Raw genomic sequence first — 22,972 nt, forward strand, 5'->3', positions numbered from 1 at the left:
ATCATCTTTCTGGGAGCTTTGTAAGGTCTGCTCTATTTGGGAGGGGGGTTATCTTTAGTTAGTTTAGGCACATTTGTTGTAATTAAAATAGTAGAGAATCTACCCACATAGAGCCTTCAGAACAAATGATTGAATAAAGTTGTCCAGCAGTGGATAAATATTTATAACACAAATGTCTAAGCTAAAAGCAGCTGTTGACACCACAGCGGCAATGTTCTCACCACTAATCGGGCCTTTGGGGGTTCACTCGAGAGACAGACCTAGACACTTGTCCTCGTAGCAATGTTTTATCCCTTCATGTTTTAAATGGTCAAGCACACCACAAATACCCTTCTATTCTAAAGGTTGCAGATCTCACCAGAAAAGTACACACAGTTTACAAACGCTCTGTAAGGAAACCTTTTCACTTATAAAGACTTCAATTTACAAATTCCAGATTTGACCACAACCAGCAGCTGTTCAAGAATATGATTCATTTTGTAAACAAAGAGGCGCTTGCTAGGCTCCTTCACCACACCTGCTGCCTCAACAAATAACCCATGAACTGCTAAAGCCATTGCAGGAGCTTCTCCCAGCCTTACCTGGAGATGCTAGGGATTGAATCTAGGATATTCTACATGCAAAGATTATGTTCTTAGCACAGAGCCATGTCCTTTCCTCTGGTCAGGAAGCATTGCAAATGGATTGTCTTGTAATTGTTGGGAAGCATAATGTTCCTGCTATGTATATGGAGCTCTTTACCTTTTGTAAGATGCCTCAGGAGGCTTCTGCACTTTGATAACCAAGACGATTACACATCTAATCAACTACCATTAAAGTATTGCATTTAATTTCCATGCAGGTGTGAAGGATATAGCTACCTTTATTTACAAACAACATTTGACTCTTGTGCTCTGGCACACAGTTTAGGCATACACCTGCTGACAGGTGAGTACAGCAGTTTAGAGCATTCCATCGCATGCCTTCATGGAAACCTGTTGCTTTTCATAGGACACACTGCCCTCTTCCTTAATACAATTGTCCATCTCCTTGATTTCAGAGAAAAGTGGGCAAAGCAATCCCCAAACTGCTAAGGTTTCTCATATAGCAAGGCTACTTTGAAGCCATCATTACTCAGGCATGGGATATAAGGAGCACCTTAATGTCCTCTATTCTGGTACTGCCTGCCTTGAATGGCAGCAGCTGCCCCAGTCTCAGACAGGCCTCTCCTAGCACTGCTGTTACAGGCAATCTTTTAACATTGGGGCATCTTCGTTTTAATAAGGCCTCACATATGCAAATATGTATGTGCTCTACACCACTGAATGATGGCCTCTTCTATTCTGTATTAAATGCATCCCATGCCTTCTGCTGTCACTGATACAGAAACAAGCCCAAGAAAGCCTTGGTAGTAGCCCTGTTACAAGGACAGGTAACCAATATCTGTGTGACTTGTTGACTCTCTCAAGGTGAATTTTGGTCAAATGAAAACAGATGTGACTTTATTGCTGCTTTTGATTTTTAAAATGCTAGTCGAAGTAGGACAAAAAAAAAGTTAAAGTTGTGATTTAAAAGGAATTGTTCCTTCTCCCAATCCCCAAAGCTCAGCTTATGAGTGTGGCCACCAGGTGAAAGCAACTCAAAAACTGGCATGGCCCAGCCCCAGCCCCTCCTATGCTCAAAGCCAGACAGTAACTGCTGAAAACCATACTTATTTCACATAATGTACACACAGACCATCTTTTCCATAGACCAAAGAACTGAGAGCAACACTTTAAAATAGCAGTAACAAAAATGCTCACATGGAGGAGTTTAACCTTACACTGGACTACTAGGCACTACCCTTGGATTTTAGTCTACACTTGAATCACCAACATTGATCATCAGTTCAAATAATTTTGAGAACCCACTTGATGCTTGATCTTTGTGTGGCCTGTAAGTGCAACACACACTGTAGCCCAAGTTCATGCAGACGTTTGATGCCTAAAGGAGGTAAAGGTGGTCTTTGGGAGACCACTGCAGGCAAAAGCCAATGCATGTTACCAACAGTCCATGAAGGGTTCCTGTGACTTTCCAAATACATTTTTCTTGTTGCTGAAGATGTAAGGATGTGGTCTCAGTCTTAAAAGGTAAAACACGTGTTCCCATGTAAGAACTGCAATTCTGGCACAAATGTAGAAACAAATGCACCTATTCCAGATTTGTTGCATCCACTCCGAAACAGTTGGTCCATCTCAGCAGATCTGCCTTGGCACATAATCTTGAAATCCACATCAAATATAAAATTCCACCAGTCTCAGTTCAAGGAGAGTACAAAAAGAACAAAGAGTACTGTAAGGTGTATATTAAAGGGAGGACAAAGATCTGAAACTTCATTGCATTTATCAAAAGCTAAAAAGGGGGAAATGCTAGAGTAGAGCCCAAAGTAATACATAGAAAGCTTACTCTGCTCTAAGTTTCTGGTCTGTAGGAGTTTAGTAAATACCTCCCACTTACATTTGAAATTATCTACAGAGATTCCCACTGGGGGTGAGGGGGAAGAGAAGGAGAAATTTCAAACTTTGGTCTGTTTGGCTATTGAACATAATAGTAGTTTTGGAAAGATTCACTGGTACATTGAGAGCAACAGCCTTCTACATCAAAACTATACTAGCCTTTCTAACATCATTGTGTTTGAGGCAGAAGATGTCAATGAAATTTACTCATATACTAATCTTGATTTTTTGGTTAAAAAATAAATGCCAACAGTCAGAATACCTCAAATATTTGGGTTGTCACAACTGGCAAACGTTACAGAGGCTATCTTAGATCACAGAACTTTTGCTTAAGCTCCCTAACATAGCTGAAGAATTCAGGGGATTTTGTGGCCCTATGCCAGCCTCTTTCTTATGCAAAGGGGGCAACGCATATACAAACAGCCTTCGGGGCACAGATTCAGATCCACAATTCACAATCGGAAAAAGCAGTTCAATACACCCAACACGATGCAATCCTTAATGGGTAACTACCACCACACATCGCAAGTGACCATAGGTATCAAATGTACATACCTTCCTGCTCTCCTAATTTCAAGAATCCATTTCATGGATGGAACCCCCCCCCCAAAAAAAACCCCAAGGGGCTTTAAAGATATACTAAAATCACACATTTCATCATATGCATTGAATTAGGTCTACGGAGTTCATATGACAATTTTTATGGTGTCCTTTTCTTGCTGTTTTCTTGGATAGGCATTTATAAACCTGTTCCCACAGAGGTATAACATTTTCCATTTAAAAGACTCAACACCTAGCAGCAATTAAATCACAATTATAATGCAGGGATGCTAACTTCTGGCCTTCCAGTTGAGGCTGGACTACAACTCCCATTATCCCAAACTATAGGCTATGCTGGCTGAGGCTGACGGGAGCCAGAATCTCAACAACATCTGGTGGGCCACAAGTTGCCTACTCCTGCTCAAGTGTATTACCTAGTGCTGGTGTTGTAAACAAGTGATTGTGTGAACGTACAGTTTATTTATTGGTTCCTCCCCTTTTCCCTTTCCAAAATACTGTATCTGGAATAATCTGAAAGCATTTTTGTAATGCCTAGAACTGAAAAGACCAACAGAATAAACCAACAGGAAGATCGCTAGTGGGGCTGGGAGGGGCGGCAAGGCACGCCAAGAAACAAAGAGGCCCACCTAGCAACATTAGCCAATTCAGATATTTTCAATGGAATCGTTTCTTTAAATTAATGTGGCTAATGCTCATTTTTTTAAAAAATCAATAGTTGTGCATATGGTGGTGACATCAATGCCTAAGGTATCTCTTAAGAGTATTGACGAGATGTTGAGCAAAATATAGCCTTGGGGCTATCACTGCCTGTGCCTCTATATAAGGCAAGATCCCAGCACACAATTCAGCACGTGGACTGCTGTCAAAAGCCCCAGAAGCAGACAGCCAATTGTAGAAAGAAGATTCCCAGTTAGTCGCCTGTTCACAGGGCTTATTTCACAGTCTTTGCCCTTTGAATATAGTTTTGATATGCTGCTCTGTTTCCGTAAGTGTGTAAACTTTGATCGTGTTTTACAGTCTAGCTAACTAATCTTGCCCTCGCGACTCTGACTTGCCTTTCTCATCTCTGCACTCCATTTTCTCAGCCTCTCCACCCAGACACCTTGGCTTTGACCTCTCCTCTTCCACATCCAATGTGGCAGTGACACCAGCACTGGATTTATTTCATACATCATCAATGCATGACGTAAGGAAGTCTGTTTTTAAGAAAAAAAGAAAAACACCCACAAAATGAAGAAAAGGAATGCAAGAATTATGACAAGCCCCTCTCTGCCCTCAGAAGTCTTGAAGATTAGACTTTCTTGGGTCTGCGTCCAACTTGGTAATAATAATAAATGCTGATAAGTACAAAGACGACCCGACTGATGAGGAGGAGTGTGGCTCCCATAGCTACCCGGCCACTTTCAACCAGGGTGATGCTGGTAACTGAAAGACAGAGGAGGGAAAAGGCAGGTTGGAAGCAAAATAGACACATTTTCAAAACTGTTTCTTGCCTTCTAGAGCTCCCCTTGAGAACACAGAAAAAGTTCACTTCATGCCTTATCTTACAGAACCTGAATAGTGTAGGCCAGAGTTTCTCCAGGTAGATGCCATCTTATCAGGAGGTCCATTCTGCACAACATAGGAAACTGACCTTTAGTGTGGTGGCACCTACCCTGTGGAATTCCCTCCCCTTAAATATTAGGCAGGCGCCATCTCTGTTATCTTTTCGGCACCTGTTGAAGACTTTCCTCTTTCAACAAGCCTTTTAAGTAGAGACCTTATCCCAGTCTGCATCTGTGTTGGAATTGCTTTTTAATATGTTTTTAAACCTTTTTTTTACAATATGTTTTTTAACCTTTTTTTTAAAGATGTCTTCAAAGCTTTTTAAAAAAATGTTTTTAAAGTTGTTTTGCGTAAATGTATTTTAAAGACCCAGTGCCTGTAGGAGGAAAGAAACCATCGCCCAAGGGAAGGAGAGGCTGCTGCTCTTGCTGCTCTTGCTGCTGCTGCCGCTGCTGCCGTGGGACCACCACCTCCACCACCCTTCCCAGAGGGACTTCTGCCTGGCAGGACCAGGACTTGATTCTTACCACCTGTCCCTCTTTGGAGGGATACATAAGCCGGCTGGCTGAGGTGGCCTGGGAGACCCAGTGCCTGCAGGAGGAAGAAACCATCGCCCAAGGGAAGAAGAGGCTGCTGCTCTTGCTGCTACTGCTGCTTTCTTTTCTTTTTCTTTTTCTTTTTTTCTTTTTCTTTTTTGTTGGTGTGTTGATGCAATTTGAGATGAATGGGTGCCTGATTATATGAATGTATGTCTGAGTGAGTGTGTATGTTTATATGCTGTATATATGGCTGTATATATGGCTGTTTTTATATGTTTAATTGTTGTATATTTTAGTTGTATTATGTGCTTCAGAGAGAGTTTTATCCATCAGGCGGGGAGACTTGAGGGGGCCCCAATTACCGTAGTGACGGGCAAAGGAAGGTATGGTGCTGTGAGAAGGATGTGCCAGGTAAGGGGAATGCAGTCCAGACATGTTGTGGCTGTGCCTTGTTCCGGTCCTTCCCACACCCGCAAGGTCGTTGGTAGTCCTATCAGCCAACTCTCAGATCTCCAGTTGCTGTTATTAAATGCCAGATCGGTACAAAATAAAACCTCCCTTGTCCATGATCTGATTGTGGATGAGGCAGCTGATCTGGCATGTATAACCGAGACCTGGGTGGGTGAGCAGGGAGGAGTTGGTCTCTCTCAGCTCTGCCCACCGGGGTACTTGATTCAGCATCATGGTAGATCTGAGGGTCGGGGAGGTGGGGTTGCTGTCATCTATAAGAGTTCCATCTCACTCACCAAGCACCATGTTCATTCAATTACTGGCCTGGAGTGTTTGCACCTTGTGTTGGGCCAGAGGGACAGGCTGGGAATCCTTTTGGTGTACCGCCCACCTTGCTGCCCAATGGCTTCCCTAACTGAGCTGGCGGAAGTGGTCTCAGATATATTGTTGAGGTCCCCCAGACTAATAGTACTGGGGGATTTCAACATTCATGCCGAGACCACTTTGTCTGGCGCGGCTCAGGACTTCATGGCTTCCATGACAGCCATGGGGCTATCTCAATATGTTAGTGGTCCAACACATGTATCGGGGCACACTCTAGACCTTGTTTTTGCTACTGAGCATGGGGAAAGTGATCTGGATGTGGGGAGTTTTACAATACTCCCTTTGTCATGGACAGACCACTGCTTGCTGAAGTTTAGACTTTCAGTAACCTCTTCCCTCTGCAAGGGTGGGGGACCTATTACAATGGTCTGCCCCCGGAGACTAATGGATCCTGAAGGTTTTCAAAGGGCTCTGGGGGATTTTCCGGCTGATAGGACTGGCGCTCCTGCTGAAGCCCTGGTCGCTCTGTGGAATACGGAGATGACCCGGGCTGTAAACACGATCGCTCCTGCACGCCCTCTCCTGTGTAGAGCTCATACAGCTCCATGGTATACTCCGGAGCTGAGAGCGATGAAGCAAGATAGGAGGCGGCTTGAGCGGAAATGGAGACGAACTCCCAACGGATACAATTATGCGCTGGTTAGTGCTTCGACTAAGCTCTATGTAGGAGCAGTGAAGGCAGCTAAAAAACATCATTTTGCTGCCACTATTAAATCATCTCTTTGCCGCCCAGCGGAGCTCTTTCGAGTTGTCCGGGGGCTTCTCCATTCAAACCCTCCGGACACGGTGGAATCATCGGAGGCCCGCTGTAATCAGTTTGCCGATCACTTCCAGAATAAGATCTCATGTATCCGCCAGGACCTAGACTCTCAAGTTATAGCAGTAGATCCTAGTGAGATGTCCGGAACACAGTCTTGTCCTGTTTTGTTGGATGAGCTTCAGTTGGTTCAACTCGAGGACGTGGACAAGGTGCTTGGACAGGTACGTGCAACCACTTCGGTACTGGATCCTTCCCCCTCCTGGCTGATAAAAACTAGCAGGAATGGAACAGGTAGCTGGGCCAAGGAAGTGATAAATGCCTCTTTACGAGAGGGAGTGGTCCCGGGCTGTCTGAAAGAGGCAGTGGTGAGACCACTCCTGAAAAAGCCTTCCTTGGACCCAGACAATTTTAACAGCTACAGGCCAGTGGTGAATGTTCCATTCCTGGGCAAGGTCTTGGAACGGGTGGTTGCTGGCCAGCTCCAGGCGCTATTGGATGAAACTGATTATCTAGATCCATTTCAATCGGGTTTTAGGCCCGGTTTTGGCACTGAGACAGCCTTGGTCACCCTGTACGATGACCTATGTCGGGAAAGAGACAGAGGGAGTGTAACTCTGTTGATTCTCCTTGATCTCTCAGAGGCTTTTGATACCATCGACCATGGTATCCTTCTGGAGAGGCTCGCGGAGTTGGGAGTTGGAGGTACTGCTTGGCAGTGGTTCCGCTCCTAGTTGGCGGGTCATCTCCAGAAGGTAGTGCTTGGGGAACATTGCTCGACACCGCGGGCTCTCCAATATGGGGTCCCGCAGGGGTCAGTTTTGTCCCCCCTGCTTTTTAATATCTACATGAAGCCGTTGGGAGAGGTCATCAGGAGTTTTGGAGTGCGTTGTCATCAGTATGCTGATGACACGCAGCTCTACTTCTCCTTTTCATCTTCTTCAGGTGAGGCTGTCGATTTGCTGAACCGTTGCCTGGCAGCGACAATGGACTGGATGAGAGTTAACAAACTGAAGCTCAATCCAGACAAGACTGAGATGCTGTTGGTGGACGGGTTCTCTGATCGGATGGTGGATATATACCCTGTCCTGGACGGGGTTACACTCCCCCTAAAGGACCGGGTTCGTAGTCTGGGAGTCTTTTTAGACTCTTCCCTCTCACTTGAGGCTCAAGTAGCCTCGGTGGTTAGGAATGCGTTTTACCAACTTCGGTTGGTAGCCCAGCTACGTCCCTATTTGAGTAAAGAGGACCTTACATCAGTGGTACATGCTCTGGTAACCTCACGTTTGGATTACTGTAATGCGCTTTACGTAGGGCTACCTTTGAAGACAGTTCGGAAGCTACAACGAGTGCAAAATGCGGCGGCCAGATTGCTGACAAGGACCAAGCGGTCCGAGCATATAACACCTGTTCTGGCCAGCTTGCACTGGTTGCCAATATGTTTCCGGGCTAGATTCAAAGTGTTGGTATTAACCTATAAAGCCTTATACGGTGCGGGACCACGATACCTTGCGGAACGCCTCTTCCGATATGAACCGGCCCGTGCACTACGTTCTGCTATGAAGGCCCTCCTCCGGGTTCCAACTCACAGGGAGGCCCGGAGGGTGATGACAAGATCTAGGGCCTTCTCAGTGGTGGCCCCCGAACTATGGAACAGTCTCCCTGAGGAAGTACGCCTGGCGCCGACTCTGCTCTCCTTCCGGCGCCAGGTCAAAACCTTCCTATTCTCTGAAGCATTTTAAGTTACACTGATTTACTTTTTAAAATGTTTATTGTATTGGATTGATGATTGTATTTTAGTATTATTTTGTTATTCATTGTATTTTTATGCTATTTTATGTTCACCGCCCAGAGAGCTATTGCTAGTCGGGCGGTATATAAATTTAATAAATAAATAAAATAAATAAATAAATAAAGTCTGTTTTTATGATGTTTTAAAGTGTTTTTAGGGCTTTTGTTTGCTGCCCTGGGCTCCTGCTGGGAGGAAGGGTGGGATATAAATCACATAATAAATGAATGAATACATAGTTGCTTCTGTGAAGCAGTGTCCATTTGGTTCCATTCAACTTTAGCTTGGTAGTCAAACAGCAAGTAGGGGGGCGGGGCGGGGGGTTAAAACCCAGCTGAGTGGAACATCCCACTTCACATGAGCTACTGATTGCACAGAAAGGTATTCTGCAGTTTGTGTTCTCAGCAGCAGCTGTCTTAACAGAGCAACACAAGAAGTATGCCACCCCTCATCATATCTCTTTCTCTTTAAAAGTCAGGCATGCAAACCCCAAGTAGCTAAGGATGCAATCCAATACACACCGAGGGGAGGGGACTTATTTAGGTTATCTCTACTCTGTTGCTATCTTGCAGGTGGGATTCAATTACACACCAGCAAATTCAGGTCACACAATTCAAATAGATTTGGCACTCTTGTGCAGCAACCTACTCCCCCCCCAAAAAAAAGAATACTTTTTGTGGCAAGTGAATCCCCATAATGCCTGCTTTATTTTTCTGTGCTTTTATGCTCCTGTTTTATTGGTTTTAGGTTGTATTTTTGTTTTAACAATATTGTTTGTTTTTATATTGTACACTGCTTGGAGATTTTAAAAATCTACAGGATGCACCCACTCCCACTTTCAATATACAGAAAGGGTCTCTGGGCTTTCAGGCAGGTGTAGGAAGCCTGTGGCCTTCCAAATGTTGATGGACTCAACATTGATTGATGCACCAGCCTGCATGGCCAACAGTCAGGGATTATGCTGGTTGTAGTCCAGCAACATCTGGAAAGCCACAGGTTTCCCATCTAAGATTTAAGCTGAGCCAGGCACATTTGCATAGGTCCTTTACTCTCAAGACCTGGAAGCTGCACTCCACTATTCCCAGAAACAAAGCATTCTCCAAAATTAAGGTTTCCTACCCAGCATTAATGGTGTGCCTTGCTTTCCATCATAAATTTATTTTATTTTCGTTTTGTCAAAGGCATGATTTCCCATAAGGAAAAAAGCATGGTATACACCTAATTGGCCAAAGAATTAATTGCTTCAAACTGATGAAAGAGGCAGGAATGGATTTTGGAATACCAAAATAGGACATTATGTGATTATCATTTGAGAAATGTAGCTAGCATTAGAGATGCAGTTTTAATGAGGACAGCAGAATTGGGTATCATAGGTGACAGTTACCCTACAAGTGACAGGATGCTCCTTTTTTCTTACATCTCTTCATACTTTCTCTTCATACTTTCTATGAACTACTTTCCTACTAGTTCTTCCAAATATAGCTAGTCACTATAGAGTAATGTTACTGGAAAAATTCCAGAATCAGAATTACTTAGTTTTTCTAGGTATCACTGTCTCTCTTTTCTAGGTATCAGTGTCATGACAGGCACATTTCTCCCTTTGCTTCCATCTATCTTTTAAAGAGGCATGTTTACCCAAGAATTGTACTCCAAAGTAGCATGCTTCTGTCAACAGGGTCCAACGGATGATTATCTTCTCAGCTGTGTACAGGGCATTCCACATTATGAGGGAGATACCTACGGATGATTGGGAGGGAGGGAGAGAGGGGGTCATCTAGTGAAGCCAAATGTTGCCAGATAAAAGCAAGCAAATGTTCACAAGTTAACCTGTAGATATTTATTAGCTCAAGGTACAGAATCACAGAATCATAGAGTTGGGAGGATCCTATATGGTCATCAAGTCCAACCCCATACTCAGTGCAGGAATCCAAATTAAAGCATACCTGACATGTGCCTGTCCAGCTGCCTCTTGAATGCCTCCAGTGTTGGAGAGCCCACCATCTCCCTAGGTAATTGGTTCCATTGTCGTACTGCTCTCAACAGTTAGGAAGTTTTTCCTGATGTTCAACCAAAATCTGGCTTCTTATACCTTGAGCCCATTATTTCGTGTCCTGCACTCTGGGATGGTCAAGATCCCGGCCCTCTGTGTGCCACCATGAATCTCATCTCCAGCCCATGCAGAAACCAGATTCCCACCCACCATTATGATTCCAGCCAAACACTTTTAAGGCTGTTTGCCACCAAGAATCTTCTTTCCTGTCTCTCCCCCCTACAATAAATAGGGCCCAGTCTGGCCTAGATACCAGATTCTGCCTCCACCATCATGCCAGCTAAACATGCTTTTTGGATCATTCACTCCTCCTCCTCTCAATGAAACGTCTATATATATATATATGGCAGTGATGAACCCAGACGTTTAACAATGAACTCACAGAGATATATTGCTGATTTCAAAGACTGGAAGGCTGGCTAGTCACAGAAAAGAAAAGAAAATGTGGTTGCTGCTGCTTTAAGGTATTGCTTGCAAAAGGAGGGGAAAGTAATAGTCTCACAGAAGAGCAACAAGCAGTTTGCAAAATGCATACATCTGATTGGCTCAGATTGAGATACATGCTTCTGAGCATTGGGAAGGCTCTTCATAGTCCTGCCCTAATGCTATGGAACTTCCAATGCATTTCTGAGGGACTCCTCCTGATTGGCTAGCACTTATTCTATGGGAAATAAAATCAAAATGGAGGTCCTGGAGGGGATCCCTGCCCTCCCTAAGCCACTCCTACTAGAATTTATTGTTATTACCTGTGGAGACAGAGGTGGGACAGTAGCAGTGATTGTGATTGGCTGTGCTATCCAAAGATGATTGGCCAGAACAAAAGATAAGACAGAAACAAGTCCAGAGTGTCTCTAAATGTGAGGAATTATACTGAATACGAATGTAAGGAACAGAAAAGGGACTGGGATATAGGTTTGGGGCATTAGGGTGGGCAATGCCCTTCCTGGCCTTAGTGAGGGGCCTCCGCTGCCTTTGCCCTATGTGGGGTGCGTGTGTGCAGGCATTAAAAGAAGGGATATTTACTTGCTCAACTTGAGGCATTAAGAAATACTCAAACATGACTGGTATGGCGAGTGCAAAGCACTGGAAGAAGCAGGAGATGAGAAAGCTCAGAAAGGGATGCTATACAAGCAACAAAAGCAACGTAAGTTTGCTGCAAAGTGAAGTTGTCTATATATGGTCCAGTTCTAAACTGAAGCCCACAAGACTGCTGTACATCCACTTGCTACCACTAGGTGCTGCTGCAGGTTCACAGGATAGATCAAGAAAAAGTTTTCCAACTGCACTAAAATTGCCTCCAACTACCTGCGGCTGCGTACACATTGCTGGCTTAAAATGCAGCCAGGTCGTTCTTTTTCTCAATTCACATCAAAGCTGCTTTGGGGCAAAGTCACTGTCGCCAATCATGTGACTATTCTAATGTCACAGACACATTATGTGCCATAGCAGCTCAGCATATTAGTACAACTGGTACAAGTTTATGGGAATTGTGGTGAACCCAGTCTCACTCCATCACTTTCCCATAGCACTGAAGTGACCAACTGCCAGCCCGCCCACCGACCCCCACAACAGGGCAGGCCAAGGCATGGTGCTACCTGAGGCGAAGGACTAGATGGTGTCCCCCTCCCCATTCCATGTGCAGAGGCCTGGCATTGGGATTGCACCCTTCAAAGCACTTAAGGCAGCAGGCAAGTTTAGGAGACCAAGGACAGGCCTTTTGAATGCACAGCTCTGGCTCAGGTGTAACAGCCAACTGTCACAATTCTCTGCCCACACCAAGCAACATTTACCACCAGGGGCAGTTGCCCAGCATTGTCTACTGGTAGGGCTGGCCCTGCCATTCGCATTGTTGTGGATTAACCCAATATCATTGGTCCCCTCAACTATTAATATGAATATATTTTTAGATATATCAGGCCCTGATACACACCACTACCTTTCCTAAACTTGTCAAATGTCAAAGTCTAAGCTGGGGAGCTTGTGGTTAACCCATATATGCCACCCCACCCCCCAGTACAAAATTAATTGAGTCTATGTGTATTGTTGTGTCATTGCATAAACCACCCAGCTATTCTCATGAGAGAAGAAGTCACTAGCTTTGCTACTAAGTTGCTACTCACTAAGCAAGGCTCCTCCATACAGACGGATAGGTGTCTTACTGTTAACCAACTCTTCCTCAAAGACAGCATCATAGAGCTGATCAGGAAATGCGAGAGCCTAAAAGCAAGAAATAAACGTCATTAGGGAAGGGATAAAAGAGCATGCATGGCTAGGGAAAGTATAAACGCTTGCAAATGAAAGTTGGGAGCCCTGGTTAGGATCAGTGCCTCCACCCATCACAAGTTGAAAAGCCAATGAGCAGCTGCTGCAGACAGCAGTGGGGAAAGGAGGAGAAAGGAAAATGCTCATTTTAGAACAGAATACCAACAAATATGGCTACGATGGGGCAAACTTTACACTTACTTACCATGATAGCAACCCCGGAAAATATGATGGCTGACACAAACTGCCAAACCCTGCAAGGAGGATCAAATGGAAACAAGTAACCTTTTAAAAGTCTGAAGTCAACATCTCCCCCAGTCAGTTTTATCTATAAAAAGGGGTCCCTTTGTTTCTTCAAGGAAAGACATTAAGGCAGGGATGGGGGAACCTGCAGCCCTCCAGATGTTGTTGGACAACAACTCTCATCATACCTGACCAGGTTCCCCAGTCCTGCATGAAGAATTCTCTGAAGTTAAAAACAAGGAAATTGCAAAAGAAAAACAGGGCAGGCAGAGGGGTTAACTGGCCTTGCCTTAAACAATTTCACATTTGCAAAATCAATAGCCTACAAATTTTGGAGTAAGCCACTGGGAGGGGCAGGACAGCAACTCTCCCTTCATAAAGAGCTTCCTTATATGCTACCTATACAAGGACTGATTGTCCATCACTGAAGACTACTACAAGAGTCTTTGGCAGTTAGGATACATTCTTTTGAGAGTAGCCATATGCCAGTTAATAAGGGAAGTTTAGATAGTTTGTTACAATTATTTTTAGCTTTCCAGCTTCACCGTCAAATCCATTAGCAAGCTTATCCATCTGGCTGATCTATTTCAAGAGGAAAAGGCAATGATGATGCCATCATTTAAATAAAAAATCAATAATGCCTTGCCTCTTAACTCACGAGCAGAACACTGCAACCAGTTACACATACTATGGCCACCTCTGGCATCACCCTATGAACAGATACTTTTTTGCCTGCCCTTATTCTTCTCTACTTAGCTTGCTTTGCAGTCACTCAGGGGTCCTTTCTCTACAACAGCCTTCTCCAGCTTCATCCCCCCAGTTGTTGTAGGACTACAACCCCCAAAATTCCTAAACACTGGCTATGCTGCCTGTGGATGATGGGGATCATAAGCCAACAACATCTGGGGACCCAGGGCTGTGGAAGGCTGGTCTACAGCTTACAAGCCTTTTATTTAATAAAATTGTGGTAATGAGATTCCTTGGCCTATAGCTTCTGCAGTTGTTGCTCTGAATAAAGTTATTACATTTTTCCATGGAGCAAACGTCTTAAACACGTCAATTTCAGAGAAATCTGGAGGATTCAAAATGTGTTGGTTTGAAAGGTTTTCCAGTTGGAGTGGGAACAAACCTACTGGTCTCTGGCTGGTGGGGCTTGGTGAGTCATCCCAGCTATTCATGTGATATTATGGCTCTGGCTAGGTCCCTATCTTGTGGAATTAACTACATTTTAGCATATCAATGTCACATTTTACTGGTCTGCTTATCCATGAAGAAGCCTGTGATGAATATCATTGTAAGAAAAAATGTCTGATGGTATACATTGACAGTATATACCTCTCATCTATTTCTATACATCTACTAAATCTTGTCAAAAAATAAAATGTAAATGTATTGCCTTCAAGTCGATTCCGTCTTATGGCGACCCTATGAATAGGGTTTTCAGGAGGCTGAGAGGCAGTGACTGGCACAAGGTCACCCAGTGAGCTTCATGGCTGTGTGGGGATTCGAACCCTGGTCTCCCAGGGCATAGTCCAACTTCTTAATACATATCTTCTGCAGTTAAATTTCCTTTGTAATAACCAACATACCTCAGACCATTGCACTTAGCGTAAAAATTAAATTTTGCTGGATTTTCTTAAAGATGTGCTCAGATAACTAGCAGATATTGTTACCAATAATGAATTAGACACAGCTTTTCCTATTTTTAAAAACCTTCTGCCTGTATCAAGTTAAGCACTTCTATTACAGAATAAATTAACAGTGTATTGCATGAAAAGTCTGCCAAGCAATTTGTAAGCTTTGTGAACCGGTTGTCTGACAGGTAACTTTTCACTATCAGTTTTATTCATTAGACCAGAGAGGGCAATTGTAGGGCTTAATGCCAAGATATGCTTGCTTTGTAATCCTGTTGCTTAAGTTTTAACAGCAACAGTGGCTTTAGAGGTCTAATATTGGAAATAAGAAATAATCTGGCCGTGTACCCAGCATCCATGTGTGGATAGTCCATGTGAGTGGGACACATGTGAAAAATCCTAGATGTGTAGGCAAAATTGCACAGCCTTTAGAAAGCAACTGTGCAATTTTTACCTACACATGCAGGATTTTTATAGGCTCTGTTCAGACAATCCATCTCCATTTGGATAGCACAGCCAGTATACCAGCTCCAAATGTAGGCCTGGCTCACACTTTGGAAGCATCACCCAAGTTGCTTACTCTTCCTGTAGGCCCTAAATTTAGTGTCCTCTAAAAGTGCAGCCTACAATCTGCGCCAATTATTCTAAATTACAAATCCCCATTGCACTTGGGAAAAGTGTGTGCATCCAGGAACTGCTCTCTGGAAGCCCAGAATTTTGTTGGAACGGGACTCCAATACCTATAGGCAGAACTAGGAAGTCTACTCTCATTCCTCCCCTCTTGTCAATCCGTCTCCCTGTCATTACAGCCACTCTTCCATGTGCCAAAAGCATTTGTCTTTAAAGTATACAATGACAGCACTGAAAATCCAGTACTGAAATATGCACTGAAATGGAAATGGACTGCCTTCAAGTCAATCCCGACTTATGGCGACCCTATGAATAGGGTTTTCATGGTAAGTGGTATTCAGAGGGGGTTTACCCTTGCCTCCCTCTGAGGCTAGTCCTCCCCAGCCGGCTAGGGCCTGCTCAGCTTGCCACAACTGCACAAGCCAGCCCCTTCCTTGTCCACAACTGCCAGCTGGGGGGCAACTGGGCTCCTTGGGACTATGCAGCTTGCCCACGGCTGCACAGGTGGCAGAGCACGTTACCCCTGAGCCACATGCTGTGGGGGTGATCTTTAGCTGGCCCTTTACACCCAGGAGACACGAGCTGGGATTTGAAGTCACAAGACTCTGGACTCCCACCCAGGCTCCCCGCTGTGCTATACGCACTAAACAGAACAGTATCTCAAACTTCCAAGTCAATTTTATGGAGCACTATTTGGCTGATTGACATAAGTCATGCACACATGCCCCTACCTCAGAACAAGTTGAACCATCCACCTCTATGCTATTTTACACAGTACTGTATTGGTGAAACATATATGTTTCACCCACATCCTATACTGGAAGCTACTACCTTCTCTGGCATGTAGTACTGGTGTGTTATTGTTGCTAGCTTGGGTCTGGGCTATCTAAAGGACTGTATCTTCCCATAGGAGCCTGTCCATACTCTGAGATTGTTGGGGGATGCCTCATAGGCATGTCTGGTGGGAAGACGGGAGGGCCTTCAGGCTGCCTCCAGGCGCTGGAACTCCCTTCCTAGGGAGCCTGGACTGGCTCCCTCCCTGCTATCCATCTGTCAGCTAGTGAAGACCTTTCTATCCCAGGAACTGATTGCAAGGGCTATTAATAGGGTGCTGTTTTGCTGCTTTTAATTTTGTTTCTTTTATTGCTGTGTTTTAAATGGTTTTAATTCTATAGATAGTTTAATTACATTTTAATTTTAACTTTCTGTTTCTTTTATTTACATGTTTTTAGCTGTTTTTGTTTTAATTTTTTGCAAGCCACTTTGACTCCCAGTTCTGGGGCAAAGGTGGAATGATGATGAAGATATACTTTCCACGAAGTTGGGAAAATTCTCCACTCAAGTCTCTCCCAGTCTTAATGTCATTAACAGCAATGAAGAAAGAGCTTACATGCATAAATTCAGTGACAATGTTGCAGCCCATCTTTCAACCCGTTTTGCCCTTGGCTAATAAGGCATCTGAGCACAGAGACTCTGCCTGGAAACTTACCTGAGGCCCAAGGGTTCCCTCACAGCAAACTTAATTTCATTGCCCAAGACTTGGCTGATCTGAAATTCAAATGAAAGAGTAAGGCAACAGACTCAGCCTGCAAAAACATTGCCTGGGAAGAGGGGACAGGGAATCCTAGACTGACAACAAGCCACATCTTTTTCCTACAGCGACTGAGGTGCAATATATACTTTGCTCTGCAAATCTCAATTTGCAGCATTAGGCTGCAATGATTATGAGAACCACCTAGAGAAATGAAGGCTGCTTTAATATTTCACTATAAGCCAGAGATTGGAAGTCTGTGGCTTTCTAGATGTTGTTGGACCACAACTCCCATCATCCCCAAACATTGGCCACGGTGGCTGGAGCCAAGATGTGGTAATAGATGGACAACATCTGGAGAACCACAGGTCCCCCATCCCAGCTCTGAACACATGGAAGGCAACTGGTCTACAGCCAGTCATGAGCCACACACTTTGAGGGGCAACAACCACACTTCTGCCACCCCTTCAAACTCCAGAAATGTGCACAGCATTGGTAATGGTAAGGCAATCACATAACTGTAGACTGCAAGCTCTCCAGAGGGTCCGAACTGCCACACAGCAATATTTTGGGCAAAGCTACTACATGAAAAATAGGCACACAATTTCAACTCTAGAAGCATATGTCTGAACAGGAACCAAACATCTAAATCCTCTGTTTAAGGATAGGAAGCTGTCCTCTATTGATGCAGACCATCAGTCAATGTAGCTGATTGATTTCACTAGCCTCTGGGTGGGGCTGATGGGGTTTTTAGTCGAAAACATCAGGAGGCACCCAACAGTCTACATTGACTGGCAGCACCAGGAATCTTTTCCAGCCCACCTGGAGATGCCTTTTGTATGCAACAATCTGGAACCTTTTGCAAGGCATGTGCTCTACCACTGTCCTACGGAGCAGGCTTGGTTTATGCAAGGGAAATAGTTGAGAGCCAAAACATAAAAGGCATCTGGCTGGTGACTGTGAAAAGAGAAGGCTGAACTAGTCCTTTGCTCTGATCCAGCACGACTAGGGCTTTTCTTTCTTTTCTTAAGATGAACCACACCAAAGAGGCTGAAAAGCACAGAGCTGTAGACAACACAAGAAAGTGAGGCAAACTGGATTCTTTACAAATACACAGCTTTTATTCTAAAAAAAAGGGGGGGATGAATATGTCATTCCAATCTGCAAATTTAGAATATTCATGGTCATTGTGGCCAAACACAACATTCACAAGGCAGCTTCATATGTATAGGAATGATGGGAGGGATATATCCCTGGGTAGGAAACTGGAAGCATAAGATGCAGCATCTTCTCAATCTTTGCTATATGCAAAAGAAGGGAGCAGGAGCACTTTTTGGATTTTTTTGAAAAAATAAAAGGAAACAACACAGAGATAATTTTGTACCCTCTTGCAGAGACACAAATGATCAAGACACTAAAGCAGCATAACCTGTGGCCCTCCAGATGTTGTTCAACTCCCAACTCCCAGCCAGCATAGTGAAGGGGCAGGGGCAGCCATGGCTGGTGCCCAGTGGGACTGATAGGGCGGTTGGTAGGCAGACCGACAGCCGGTGGAGCCAGAGCCAATGCAAGGAGAGCTACCACCTGACTGGCTGTATGTAAGAAGGCAGGTAGGGGCTGACTGAGGCCCGGCTGAGGTTGGTGGGAAGTGCCTCATTTGCCCTAACGGACCAGCTTCTGGACTCAGGGATAATGGGAATGGTAGTTGAGCAACATCTAGGAGGGCCAAAAGTTAGCCACCCCTGTACTAAAGAATCGATTTCAGCAGCAAAGTCTCTAGACGCTCAACAAAAGAAGTATGTCACAGGAAAGAGAGTACAAAGGGGATTTAAACAGCCTTGGGTTGCTTCCTGCCCATCTCCAGCGTAGCATTGCCAGCTGGGGAGAGAAACATGTCATTCATTGTTATTTCCTGCATTCAGCTAGCGACACAAAAGAAGGCTGTAAAGCTGGCAAGATGTGTGTGCAGCAAGAAAGCATCGTTTCCCCTGGTTCCTCTTTGGGGGCTGCAGGGAGGGTCAAGACTACGCAGCTTTATTGTGGTGGTGAGGTGGGCTTAGAGCAGCCTTTCCCAACAGTGTGCCTCCAGATGATGTTGGACCACAACTCCCATCAGCTTCAGCCAGCATTGCCAATGGTCAGGAAGATGGGAGTTGTGGTCCAACAACATCTGGAAGCACACTGGTTGGGAAAGGCTGGCTTAGAGTAGGAGTCATACTTCGAAAGTGTAATTAGGAAGAGGTGGGCTTTCTGCAACCCTTTGACCTGGTGACAAGTTTCCTCTTCACGCTGATGCATGCAAGTATTTTGAAAGTGGTGGATGTCAGAGTGAGTCAGTCACTTCAGTAAGTCTTACAACTCTCAGGTTTGTGAGGAGATTTGCAGTCTGGAGACACATTTAGTTCAGTGCATGACTGTTTAGCAAGGTTAGCTCAGACTGACTTCCCTACATCAGGAATAAGCTCAACATGGCCAGCCAGTTACCCCACGTCTAGGGTTTTGCAAAATTTAATACAGATCTAACCCCAGGTGCTCGGGACTTACTAGGTTTGGGAGTTGCCAAGTTCTGAGAACTACAGTAGGGCCCCACTCATACGGCGGGTTATGTTCCAGAACCTCGCTGAAAATCAAAAACCACTGAAAAGCGGAACTCATTGAATAGAATGGCGCACGACACCTGAAAACTGCCATAAAAGCAGAACAAGAGGCGTATGAGTGGGGCTTTAGTCTAATTGTGTCTAATTGAGACAGCCGCATTAGTGAAATGCCATAAAGCGAAGTGCCATAAAGCGAGGCCCTAGTGTAATTGTTAGATGCTTAGTTTTTCTTTTAAAGTTCCTAGTCCTCAAATTTTTAGTGAGAAGTTTTGAAAGCATGATTGAAAAAAAGGCAAAAAAACATGAAAAACCTTGAGTGCTGAATAATTTTTTCCAAAGTTACTATGACTTCTACATCCATTTATGAGGAATTTCACACATACACACACCTTCTAGGCCTGACTCATACCCTTTAAAATATTTAACCAATTTTAGAATAGGTTACTGTGTTATCTACCATCAGTAGTGCTAAAAGGCATCAGCTCAAAAGGCCACAAAACAGCCATCATTATAAATAAGTTGCTAAGCAACTGCTTGGGTTCAATGATGAAAAGATCAATCCATTAATAAAAAAGGCTGTTTGTAACAAGCAGAGTGCACACAGAGCAATGGGCATTAGTCACATGAGCACAGGAGCCCCCATTCCCCTGTTTTACCAAAGTCATCAAACAGCTCTCCTAGCAAAGCTTTCTAAAGAAGAGAATTACTTGCTGTTGTGAATAGTGGTGGATTAATAGAGACAAGGGAGATCCACATTATGGAGATTCTATGCACTATACCTGATGCTCTAGTAGCGTTCATACAAAGCATACTGACACACAGAGAAGCAAATACCTTTCTACTGTTTTGTAAAACTCCAGAGCTGAGTTTACCAAGAATAAGGATAACATAGCACGTTCATTCAATGATTAATCGACATCAGCAACTTCTTGCTGAGTTCTAGGCTATTACTGTTTCCTTCTATTTTTCTTCTTTTTCCTTTACTTCTTTCTTCCAAACTCCTAACAGCCTTAGGACAAAACATGTGGCACTTTTAAAAAAATCTAGTATGAAGTCTTTGAATGGGATACCATTAACAAATAGGACACCCACACTCCCTTTGCTTTGGAACATGTAACATCAGCATTTTCTCTGTATTACTTTCCAGTTCTGTTTCTTCTCTACTCTACTCAACGTGAAGTTACCCCTGCTACTTCAGGTGAGGTGTTTGGATCCTTTCCTTAACTGAAGGGTTGCCAAAGTGGTGCCCTCCAGATGTTGCTAGGCTACAATTCCCACCATCCTTGACCATAGGCCGTCCAACAACAAATTCTGAAGGACACCACACAGGTTAAGACAGTGGTAGCCAAATTCAGTTTCTGTGATGCCCATCTCATTCCTCTCATCCCTCTTCCCTGTTTAGCAGTAAATGTAACTCTCATCAGAGCTTCCATGACTCTTCACTGATCCTTTCCCTTTCATCAAATCTTCCTGAACTCTTGCCTTCTAACTACCCCAATCATTACTGGCAGGGCCGGCGCCAGGGATGCCGGGGCCCTTGGGCACCAGCCTGCCCTGGGCCCCGGCACACACACGCCCACACGTCCCACCTACCTCTCCCTGAAGGGCCCTTCCTTAGGGTGGCTGGGTAGCGGTAGCTTCCGCAATCTACGCTGCAGATCATGGGAGGGAATTCTGAGGCACCCCCCCTACTACTGCGCAGGCCCATGCAGGCCACCTACAACATGCTCCACCTACCTCTTGAAGTAAATGTTGGTCAGCAGGGCAATGCCAGGCATGCCAGGGTCCATTGCGCTGCGGGCATGCCGTCAAGGTTTCCCTAAGGGCTTGATGCCTCTGCCACCATCTTGGTTGACAGCACATGCCATCAGGACATTGAACTTGTCAAGAGTTATCAATACCTTAGCACAGTCATTAACCAAAATGAAGACAATAGTCAAGAAATCAGACGAAGACTAAGACTGGGGAGGGCAGCTATGACAGAACTAGAAAAAGTCCTCAGATGCAAAGATGTATCACTGAACACTAAAGTCAGGATCATTCAGACCATGGTATTTCCGATCTCTGTGTATGGATGTGAAAGTTAGACAGTGAAAAAAGCGGATAAGAGAAAAATCAACTTATTTGAAGTGTTGGAGGAGAGCTTTGCGGATACCATGAACCGTGAAAAAGACAAATAATTGGGTGTTAGAACAAATTAAACCAGAACTATCACTAGAAGCTAAAATGATGAAACTAAGGTTATCGTACTTTGGGCACATAATGAGAAGACATGATTCACTAGAACAGACAATAATGCTGGGAAAAACAGAAGGAAGTAGAAAAAGAGGAAGGCCAAAGAAGACATGGATTGATTCCATAAAGGAAGCCACAGACCTGAACTTACAAGATCTGAACAGGGTGGTTCATGACAGATGCTATTGGAGGTCACTGATTCACAGGCTTGCCATAAGTCGTAATTGACTTGAAGGCACATAACAACTACAACAAAAAGGGAGGTTGTCCACAGAAGGGTCAACAGTGCAGCCTAGAAACCTGGCAATCAAGGAGAAACAGAAACTTAGTAAGTCTACTCTCCTTTAGATTGGCTATAAAATTGGGAGGGGGGAGTAAAAATACTGCATACAAGTCAAGCTGGAAAATAGCTAGTTGAAAAGAACTGAAGAGCTATATGAGAGAGGAAGAGCAGAAACACTGTAAGGTATTACAGGACCTGGTCTGATTAGCATTGTGTGCTCCAGTTTTCAGAAAAGAGAGGTTGAGATGCACTGGAACTGGCAGAACAGTCAGTGGGTCTCTACCCTAAATGTCTCTATGCAGCACCAGAAACTCCAGTCAGGTCTACACTATAAATCTTTATACTGATTGTATATCATATTTAAGCATGATTTCCCTGCAAAGTATTGCAATTTGGCAAGGCTGCTGAGGACCCTCTGCTCAAGATCCTTGACCCCCTGCACAAAACTGTAATACCTGGGGGAATGTAAATAGCTGTTAAAACAGTTCAAGTCTCACTGTAGTTACGCTTTGTGTGTGAAGTAATAGAGAACAAATGGTCTCTCACCAGACAAAAGGGCCCCAAGAGCTCAAGGGAATATATTAAGCTGCTGACTTGAACCCATTATGAATTACACACTTTTTTAAAAACAGCTTTTAGACAGTCTACATTTTGAAGAACAACTTTGATCTGGGATGAGTACAGCCTATGTGGAAAATACCCAGAGAGAAAAATGGGTTTTGCAGATGCAACAGCATGTGGCAGCAGCAAGAGCAGCAATGAATTAAACAGAACGGAAGAAAAGCCCTGCTGGATCAGGCCAACGGCCCATCTAAGTCCAACATTCTGGTCTCACAGGGGCCAACCAGATGTCTATGGGAAGAGGATTGTGTATGCATGAAGTATATACTGTAGGTCAAGCTTCTCTGTTCTTCTCAGGGGACAGAGGGTATGCGTACACCTACAAAGACATGTCTCTAATGAGGTGAGAACTGCAGCTTCAGCTAGCCTCCCTCCATAGGCCTAACA

General features: G+C 44.3%; 1 protein-coding gene across 4 annotated transcripts in view; it reads right to left on the reverse strand.

Annotated features, from left to right (window-relative positions):
* Positions 1–807: 807 nt before the first annotated feature.
* Positions 808–22,972, reverse strand: part of TP53I11 (tumor protein p53 inducible protein 11) — a 101,457-nt gene continuing 79,292 nt past the window's right edge. For all 4 annotated transcript variants that reach the window (XM_061610839.1, XM_061610840.1, XM_061610838.1 and 1 more), the window contains exons 3-7: positions 16,808–16,866; positions 13,017–13,065; positions 12,670–12,766; positions 10,135–10,236; positions 808–4,460 (exon numbers count right to left, since the gene is read on the reverse strand). In XM_061610839.1, the coding sequence (XP_061466823.1) occupies positions 4,327–4,460; positions 10,135–10,236; positions 12,670–12,766; positions 13,017–13,065; positions 16,808–16,866 (441 nt within the window). In that variant the 3' untranslated portion in view covers positions 808–4,326. The remainder of the gene's footprint in view (positions 4,461–10,134; positions 10,237–12,669; positions 12,767–13,016; positions 13,066–16,807; positions 16,867–22,972) is intronic.

Source organism: Rhineura floridana, chromosome 2 (assembly GCF_030035675.1).
Source record: "Rhineura floridana isolate rRhiFlo1 chromosome 2, rRhiFlo1.hap2, whole genome shotgun sequence".
Classification (NCBI taxonomy): Eukaryota; Metazoa; Chordata; class Lepidosauria; order Squamata; family Rhineuridae; genus Rhineura; species Rhineura floridana.